Source organism: Haliotis cracherodii, unplaced genomic scaffold, assembly GCF_022045235.1.
Source record: "Haliotis cracherodii isolate W230 unplaced genomic scaffold, xgHalCrac1.p SCAF_35, whole genome shotgun sequence".
In the NCBI taxonomy this organism is placed as follows: Eukaryota; Metazoa; Mollusca; class Gastropoda; order Lepetellida; family Haliotidae; genus Haliotis; species Haliotis cracherodii.
The window spans coordinates 1862727-1873138 of NW_027266292.1; the positions used below are offsets into that span (position 1 = coordinate 1862727).

Genomic DNA, 10412 nt, shown 5'->3' on the forward strand with positions numbered 1-10412 from the left:
ATGGTTTGGACACTAGAGCAGACTTACGTGTACGATTGTGAGTGAGTGAGTTGGGTTTAACATCGCTTTGAACAGTATTCCAGTTATATCACGGTGTGTCAGCTTAATGTGGGAGGAAAGCCCGAAGGGATGCAGGTCTCAGACGTTTACCGCTTTGGTGAAACACGGGTATGATGCTGTCAAACCTAGAAATATAATTTGGGTGAAACGGGATTCGAATCAAGGGACGCAACTCTTAACATCGCCTATCATGGTTGGGACAACTGAAACAGCCTTTCATGTAATAGTGAGTGAGTGAGTGAGTTGGGTTTAACGCCGTTTTTAACAGTATTCCAGTTATATCGCGGCGTGTCAGCTTAATGTGGGAGGAAACCCCGAAGTGATGCAGGTCTCACACGTTTACCACTTCGGTGAAACCTACGAGCACGGGTATGGTGCTGAGAAACCTAGAAACATAATCGGGGCGAACCGGGATTCGAACCACCAATCATAGGTTTCTGGCTTGCCCAAGGGACGCAACTCTGCACAGCGAATCGCGGCGCCTTAGACGACTGGGCCACCCATGCCCCCCTTTCATGTGATGACCTACATTGGTGGTTGACTCCTTGACAGTATTGGATACTCAGTTTGTTTGTTGTTTAACGCCGCACTTGGCAATATTCCAGTTGTATGACGGCAAACTGCCCTCAAACCTGTTTGGACCAGACAGACACACTGACTTCTTTTTGGATCGTCTAGTTTAGTGTTCTCCTTGGACCACACATTCAAATCGCTGTACCAGTCTTCTGTTGAAACTAAAGATTCGATTTTGTAGCAAACAGGAAACGAGCAAATTTCACTGCTGAAATTGATGGAAGAAATATATGTCGTTTTGCGCCATTAAATCTAAATATATCTTGAAACTAGGCTATGCTATCAACCCTGATAACATATTTCAATGTATACTGATTTTGTGTCTCACTTTCCAGTCCATTTTGAAACAATGCATTTTACACAAAATGTTAGAAGCAAACATATTCAATAGAACCAAATGCCTTCAGGACTGAACGTTCATCGGGTTTACACTGTTACAATTTCCTCAGGCAGTAATCTCATTAAATCTCTTACTCTGAGTGAGTATTGTTTTACGCCGCCTTTAGCAATATTCCAGCAATATCACGGCGTCCCCCCCACAAGAAATGGGCTTCACACATTGTACCCATGTCGGGAATCGAACCCGGGTCTTTGGCGTGACGAGCGCCCTCTCTTACTCTGATACGACACCAGTCTGAGAGAAAATCTGATGACATCTCGATTACTTGCGTCAGGTGAACCCAGAGCGAACTATGACAGCCAAATCTAAACGAGAGAACGCCGTGATATAACTGGAATACTGTTCAAAGTGGCGTTAAATCCAACAAACTCACTCTATCTAAACGAGAGGTGCGTGGGCTCTTGAATCACTCCGATCTCAGAGCCACACAAAACACTAACATTCCTTCCATGGACCTCCCGGTTGGTTGTAGATGCCACGGTCCTCAGAAAGGATGGTGTAAAAATATCAACAACGTATCATGAAGCGACGATAATTACTTATATGCGGAACTCGTCGTTTAAGTTCGTTTTTGATATCCAGACATCAGCTCCAAATGTTTTGTTTAGTAGTACAGATCATTTAGAAGATGCTGATTGGCTGATTAGAAAGTTCACCCGACGTGACCTTCAAGAGAGGTGTTGTTCGATCTTCACGCATAGCAGTATCGTATCGGAAAAAAAGTATTTGAGATTGCTCATGAAGAAAGAATTATGTATTATAATGTTTGTTTATTTGCAGTAATATTCCCCGTTCTGATGTTTGGGAAGAGCACAGATCAGCTACATACAGAAGCACTTCCACAGGAGATAGCGTGCGCACCATGCAACTGCACCAAGACAGCCGATGAGGACATCCACGCTGATTGTTCAAAGAAACATCTAGATACCATACCACCCTCAATACCATCAGGTGTCACACATTTGATTATGGCCAATAACGAGTTGACCAATCTCTCTGCCGATGACCTGCATCAATTCTCACAATTAAGATATCTGGATTTGTCCAAAAACAAGATAAACATTTTGCATGCTGATGACTTCAAAGGGGCTGTTGCACTGCTGGGGCTAAATCTCCACGGTAACCAACTTACTCTGAACAAGACCACATATCCGAAAGGATTGTTTCAAGATCAGACAAAGCTTGCAGTCCTCGACCTAAGTGGAAATACATTGGTCAAGAAGTCATCTTATCCTGATGAGAGCTTTGGCGATCTGGTCTCTCTTCATACGTTGGTGGTTGATGGAATCGAGAACTTCACCTTTGGGGAAGGATTTGCCAGATTAAAGAATCTTACTACTCTAATCATATCAGGCAGGAGCGGATATTGTTCCATATATCGTTTGTTGAATGAGTCTTTTATCCATACACCTCACCTCAGATTTCTAGATATCAGTAAATGTAAAATCACAGATATTGACGTTGGTTCATTTTGTCCTTTGACACATCTTGATACACTAGACATTTCAGAGAATGAATATCTTGGCTTCGCCAAGTTGGGCGAATCTTTATATGGACTTAAGTGCTCATGCCTCAGAGTTTTGAAGATCAACAGAATAATGCTTTGGTATGATATCGGCGTTCAACTTACAGCACACCAAATGCGCTACCTAACCTGCATGCATTTAAAAGAGATCTATGCTGATCTCAACAGAATTGAAGTCGTGGAAGAAAAAGCGTATCAACAATTCAGTTCCGTTGAAGTGGTATCCTTGAATGGGAACAGACTTGCTTCTGGAGCTTATCTATTTGCTACAAATCTCTTAGTGAACCTTCGAACATTGTTTGTCAGTGATCTGTATGAGTCAGTTCTGCCTATACACTCAAGTGCGAAAACAGTTGACAGTGAAATGTTTGATTTTCCGAAAAAACATGTTTCAGGTAGGCCAGAAGGTTGTCTTCCATGTCCTATGAGCTGTTTAGATGATTCACTGACACGTCAAACTTTGGACACTGTACTGCCATCTAATTCAAACGTTTTACTGAATGGAATTGAATGGAACATCACCTCTGTTGATGGAAGAGACAGAACTAATGGCCAACGTGTAATAACAATCCTTCTGCCGCCCAACATGACTTTCGCAAATTCTAGCAATAGCCAATTTAACTACGACGTTTTTGAAGTATATTTTGGAAAGAATCGTATACAAACACTTGACCTGTCAAGAAACATGCTTACGAAATGGGTAGGCCCAATTCATGAAACACAAAATCTAGAATTTGTTGATCTGTCAAACAACTTTTGTAGGTCCATTAAACCAACCTTTCTGAAATATGCGTCTGGACTGAAAATTTTGAATATCAGCCAGAATTACCTCGCTGAGTCCCTTGAAAACGATACAACAGGGGAGATATTTATCAATCAAAAAAATTTAGAAATATTCAGAATCTCTAATAATGTCATTCATCATTTGCCCCCTCATATTTTTGCAAGCTTGGAAAAACTGAAAGTCCTTGATTTGAGCTGGAATATGATGAACTCGTGGGTAGTTCAGATAAGTCAGATGACATCATTGTATTTGCTAGATTTGTCCAACAACAGATTTGAGTCTGTTCCAAAAGGCCTGAGGGATGAAATTGATAGGATTATGATGGTCAGAAAAGACACATTTCACATCAGACTGAAAGGCAACAGCCTTAAATGTACGTGTGATAGTCTGGAGGACATGTGGTGGATGTTGGAGCGGTATGTCGTCGTGGAGGAAGAATCTGATACCCAATGTACCTTGTCAGATGGAACCATGGTGTCTTTGGTCAATCTCAACAACCTTGTACTAGAGCTCCACGAGAGGTGTAAGACTGTCATTCCACTGATATTTGGAGCAACCACAGGGCTCATTTTATTTGTTTCAGTGTTAGTAGGTGGCATCATCTATCGCTATCGGTGGAAACTGAGGTATTTGTACTACACAACTAGGAGGAAGTACAGAGGTTACCAGAGGCAGCTGGGTGAAGAAGACAACTTCAGATATGATGCTTTTGTGTCCTATGAATACGATGACAGAGAGTTTGTTGTGCAGGACATGAGGAACATTCTGGAGCAGAGGTTTGGATTGAGACTTTGTATACATCAGAGGGACTTCATGGTTGGTGAGCCAATCACTGCCAACATAGTAAATGCAATACAATCAAGCCGGAAGACCATAATCCTTCTCACTCCGAGCTTCCTGGCAAGTTCCTGGTGTGACTATGAGGTCCACATGGCCAAACTGGAGAGTATCCACACTGGAAGAGATATCCTTTGTGTTGTGTGGCTGATTGATATTCCTGACACCAGCAAGATCAGCAGGGATGTATTGGATGAAATTGAGCATGGTACTTACATCCAATACCCAGCAGACGAAATAGACAAAGAAGAGTTCTGGCAGAAGATGAAGGCAGCCATAAGCTTTTGAGCTGACTGTGGCCCTCCAAACACAACACGTCACCCAAATATGAGGAAAAGTGCTTGTGTGTATTGATCTGAAATGACAGTAGTGTTTTCTGTAAGGTTCAAAAAGTTTTATCAATATAAAAAGGAAAATGTACAGATAGTTTTCACGGAGATATTTGTTGTAGTTGTATTGTGTAATTGTCGTTTAAAACAATTGTAAATATGCTTATATCTGTCATATCGATGTCACGTTGTCTTGAGTGTACAGTGAGAGAGTGAGTTTCACGCCACTTTGAACATTATTCCAAAGACTGGTTATACCACAGAGTGTCAGCTTAATGTGGGAGGAGTGATGCATGTCTCAGATCCTGTGTACAATGCACAGGTCACAAATCAAGTGAAGTGAAGCAACGTTGGTTGGATGAGTTGGATGAGTGACAGTGTGACAGCTCAACTCCTGAGAGTTTCGAGGGCTTCGGTCCTGCCCCACACTAAAGCACATGTATACTCCCCAAGAAGCTGAGAAAGAAAATGGAATGCACACAGATTCATTAACCAGGGTAATAATAATGGTGTTCGCGCCACAGCGCATTATTAATACCTTTTAATATATGGTGATTGTTATAACTAAAACTATTTGTATAAACCATTAAACCATTTCTTTGTTATGCCTTATGATTATTCAGAGGCCATCAGTTGAGTGAGTGATTATGGTTTTACGCCGCTTTTAGCAATATTCCAGCAATATCAGGGCGGGGGACACCATAAATGGGCTTCACACATTGTACCCATGTCGGTAATGGAACCCCGGTCTTTGGCGTGACGAGCGAACACTTTAACCACTAGGCCACCCGACCACCCCTGCCATCGGTGGAGCTCAATTTGTTTACAAGAGAAGGCGTATAACACTTTGTGAAATTTACAAACACTGGAAAATGATGACCAAGGATGGTAATCAGGGTGGATCTGGGAATCGAACTTATGACCAGCAGATCCTTGCAGGTAAGGGACCCAATTCGTTCAAGTGTAATCCAAGAGATTGAGACTGATTGCTTCAGGTGGATAGTGAATTGGTGGTCTTACTATTAGAAAATACACCATCACAATGTGGTGGAAGAATGAATATATCTGGAGCAGGGCAAACAATATTGGCGAAGAGGAAGATCCCCGATATATTTGGAATATTCCAGTCAAACGATTTGACCTTCCCCTTGGTCTAGTTGACTGAGCGTCTGCCCGGAGAGCGGAAGGTCGGGGTTTCGATCCCACCAAAAGACGTTCAAAGATGGTTCTTGTTACCCTGCCTGACGCTCGGGATTAAGGGGTTAAAACAAGGACTGGTTGCTCGGAGTCAGTGTACTATGTCTGGGTGGATTATTTCTGTTTAACGGCCTCGTTGTATCTCAGTAGGTTAACAATGTACAACCGGCATAAGTCTGAGCTGGTACACGCCAGCAAGGAAGCATGCACGCACGCACGAACGCACGCACGCACGCACGAACACGTGCATGGATATCGCTATGAAAGTGCAATAATCTTGAACGCGCTGTTAAAGCCAATATCCCCTCACCGCACCTTCTACATCGTAACTTTGGATGGAAGTCCAGATACCCCGATGTTTTTTTGAGGGAAGGAGTAATTGACGTTACGTTGTATCCGTCAAACATTTCATTGACGCATCTGAAACTGTTACTGGTGCCATGATTATACGTGTGCTTCAAACGACCACATCCTTTACTGTCATGACGTGCACTCTCTTTGGATGGCAGATATTGCTTCATGACGATAGCGTGTTTAATGAGGAAGTAGCTTTGGTGTTATGCCCACAACGAGTTCTTATCATTATTGGTTAATATCATATCTCGATATTTTAGCCACAGTTCTTTTCCACAGGGTCGGCCGGGTAGCATAGAGGTTAAAGCGTTCGCTCGTCACGCTGAAGACCCGGGGTCGATTCCCGACATGGGTTCAATATGTGAACACGCGGTGATATTAGTGGAATATTGCTAAAAGATTGCGTAAAACCATACTCACTCACACTGTTCCACAACCTAACACTGTAGCTAAAGACACTATAGACAGCGCACTGTGACATTTTTTCACTGAAAGTTTCTGGGGTTAAGGCCCAACTCCACACTGTAACACTTATCTACTGAGAGTCTCGTGGACTAAGGGCCTACTCCACACTGTAACACTTGTCTACTGAGAGTCTCGTGGACTAAGGGCCTACTCCCCACTGTAACACTTGTCTACTGAGAGTCTCTGGGGCTAAGGCCCTACTCTACACTGTAACACTTGTCTACTGAGAGTCTCTGGGGCTAAGGCCCTACTCCACATTGTAACACTTGTCTAGTGAGAGTCTCTGGGGGTAGGGCCTACTCTACACTGTAACACTTGTCTACTGAGAGTCTCTGGGGGTAGGGCCTACTCTACACTGCAACACTTGTCTACTGAGAGTCTCTGGGGCTAAGGCCCTACTCCACACTGTAACACTTGTGTACTGAGTGTCTTTGGGGCTAAGGCCCTACTCCACACTGTAACACTTGTCTACTGAGAGTCTCTGGGCTAAGGTCCTACTCCACACTGTAATACTTGTCTACTGACAGTCTCTGGGACTAAGGCCCTACTCCACACTGTAACACTTGTCTACTGACAGATTCTTGGGATAAGGCCCTACTCCACACTGTACCACCAGTCTACTGAGGGTGTCTGGGACTGAGGGCCATCTCAACACTGTGTAACACCAGTCTACTAAGAGTGTCTGGACTAAGTGCCAACTCAAAACTGTGTACCACCAGTCTACTGAGAGTGTCTGGGACTAAGAGCCAACTCAACACTGTGTACCACCAGTCTACTGAGAGTGTCTGGACTAAGGGCCAACTCAATACTGTGTACCACCAGTCTATTGAGAGTGTCTTGACAAAGGGCCATCTCAACACTGTGTACCACCAGTCTACTGAGAGTGTCTGGACTAAGTGGCAACTCAACACTGTGTACCACCAGTCTGTTGATCTCAGTCTGGGTCAATACTGTGTACCACCAGTCTACTGAGAGTGTCTTGACTAAGGGCCAACTCAACACTGTGTACCACCTGTCTACTGAGAGTGTCTTGACTAAGGGCCAACTCAACACTGTGTACCACCAGTCTACTGAGAGTGTCTTGACTAAGGGCCAACTCAACGCTGTGTACCACCAGTCTGCTGATCTCAGTCTGGACTAATGGCCAACTCAACACTGTGTACCACCAGTCTATTGAGAGTGTCTTGACTAAGGGCTAACTCAACACTGTGTACCACCAGTCTATTGAGAGTGTCTGGACTAAGGGCCAACTCAACACTGTGTTCCACCAGTCTACTGAGATTGTTTGGGCTAAGGGCCAACTCAACACTGTGTACCACCAGTCTACTGAGAGTTTCTGGGCTAAGGGCCAACTAGACACGGTGTACCACCCGTCTACTGAGAGTTTCTGGGCTAAGGGCCAACTCAACACTGTGTACCACTAGTCTACTGAGATTGTCTGGACTAAGGGCCAACTCAACACTGTGTACCACCAGTCTACTGAGAGTGTCTGGACTAAGGGCCAACTCAACACTGTGTACCACCAGTCTACTGAGAGTGTCTGGACTAAGGGCCAACTCAATACTGTGTACCACCAGTCTATTGAGAGTGTCTTGACTAAGGGCCACCTCAACACTGTGTACCACCAGTCTACTGAGAGTGTCTGGACTAAGTGCCAACTCAACACTGTGTACCACCAGTCTACTGAGATTTTCTGGACTAAGGGCCAACTCAACACTGTGTACCACCAGTCTGTTGATCTCAGTCTGGGTCAATACTGTGTTCCAACTGTCTACTGAGAGTGTCTTGACTAAGGGCCAACTCAACGCTGTGTACCACCAGTCTACTGAGAGTGTCTTGACTAAGGGCCAACTCAACACTGTGTACCACCTGTCTACTGAGAGTGTCTGGGACTAAGGGCCAACTCAACGCTGTGTACCACCTGTCTACTGAGAGTGTCTTGACTAAGGGCCAACTCAAAACTGTGTACCGCCAGTCTACTGAGAGTGTCTTGACTAAGGGCCAACTCAACACTGTGTACCACAAGTCTACTGAGATTGTTTGGGCTAAGGGCCAACTCAACACTGTGTACCACCAGTCTGCTGATCTCAGTCTGGACTAATGGCCAACTCAACACTGTGTACCACCAGTCTATTGAGAGTGTCTTGACAAAGGGCCATCTCAACACTGTGTACCACCAGTCTGTTGATCTCAGTCTGGGTCAATACTGTGTACCACCAGTCTACTGAGAGTGTCTTGACTAAGGGCCAACTCAACACTGTGTACCACCTGTCTACTGAGAGTGTCTTGACTAAGGGCCAACTCAACACTGTGTACCACCAGTCTACTGAGAGTGTCTTGACTAAGGGCCAACTCAACACTGTGTACCACCAGTCTGCTGATCTCAGTCTGGACTAATGGCCAACTCAACACTGTGTACCACCAGTCTATTGAGAGTGTCTTGACTAAGGGCTAACTCAACACTGTGTACCACCAGTCTATTGAGAGTGTCTGGACTAAGGGCCAACTCAACACTGTGTTCCACCAGTCTACTGAGATTGTTTGGGCTAAGGGCCAACTCAACACTGTGTACCACCAGTCTACTGAGAGTTTCTGGGCTAAGGGCCAACTAAACACGGTGTACCACCCGTCTACTGAGAGTTTCTGGGCTAAGGGCCAACTCAACACTGTGTACCACTAGTCTACTGAGATTGTCTGGACTAAGGGCCAACTCAACACTGTGTACCACCAGTCTACTGAGAGTGTCTGGACTAAGGGCCAACTCAACACTGTGTACCACCAGTCTACTGAGAGTGTCTGGACTAAGGGCCAACTCAATACTGTGTACCACCAGTCTATTGAGAGTGTCTTGACTAAGGGCCACCTCAACACTGTGTACCACCAGTCTACTGAGAGTGTCTGGACTAAGTGCCAACTCAACACTGTGTACCACCAGTCTACTGAGATTTTCTGGACTAAGGGCCAACTCAACACTGTGTACCACCAGTCTGTTGATCTCAGTCTGGGTCAATACTGTGTTCCAACTGTCTACTGAGAGTGTCTTGACTAAGGGCCAACTCAACGCTGTGTACCACCAGTCTACTGAGAGTGTCTTGACTAAGGGCCAACTCAACGCTGTGTACCACCTGTCTACTGAGAGTGTCTGGGACTAAGGGCCAACTCAACGCTGTGTACCACCTGTCTACTGAGAGTGTCTTGACTAAGGGCCAACTCAAAACTGTGTACCGCCAGTCTACTGAGAGTGTCTTGACTAAGGGCCAACTCAACACTGTGTACCACAAGTCTACTGAGATTGTTTGGGCTAAGGGCCAACTCAACACTGTGTACCACCAGTCTGCTGATCTCAGTCTGGACTAATGGCCAACTCAACACTGTGTACCACCAGTCTATTGAGAGTGTCTTGACTAAGGGCCAACTCAACACTGTGTACCACCAGTCTATTGAGAGTGTCTGGACTAAGGGCCAACTCAACACTGTGTACCACAAGTCTACTGAGATTGTTTGGGCTAAGGGCCAACTCAACACTGTGTACCACCAGTCTACTGAGAGTTTCTGGGCTAAGGGCCAACTCAACACTGTGTACCACAAGTCTACTGAGATTGTTTGGGCTAAGGGCCAACTCAACACTGTGTACCACCCGTCTACTGAGAGTTTCTGGGCTAAGGGGCCAACTCAACACTGTGTACCACCAGTCTACTGAGATTGTCTGGACTAAGGGCCAACTCAACACTGTGTACCACCAGTCTGCTGATCTCAGTCTGGACTAAGGGCCAACTCAACACTGTGTACCACCAGTCTACTGAGAGTGTCTGGACTAAGGGCCTACTTTACATTATAACGCTTGTCTACTGAGAGTGTCTGGACTAAGGGCCTGCTTTACATTATAAC

The 10412-nt window shown here is 45.0% G+C and overlaps 2 protein-coding genes across 2 annotated transcripts; both read left to right on the plus strand.

The window, feature by feature from the left end:
* LOC139477722 (toll-like receptor 4) lies at positions 1-3520 on the plus strand. Its single transcript, XM_071260119.1, has 3 exons — positions 1-37; positions 1814-2953; positions 3507-3520. The coding sequence occupies exons 1-3, from the start codon at positions 1-3 to the stop codon at positions 3518-3520; spliced, it is 1191 nt and encodes a 396-aa protein (XP_071116220.1).
* A 23-nt stretch (positions 3521-3543) lies between these two features.
* Positions 3544-4467, plus strand: LOC139477754 (toll-like receptor 4). The gene has a single exon (XM_071260161.1). It carries the CDS (start codon positions 3544-3546, stop codon positions 4465-4467), a length of 924 nt encoding a protein of 307 aa, XP_071116262.1.
* The last annotated feature ends 5945 nt before the right edge of the window (positions 4468-10412 follow it).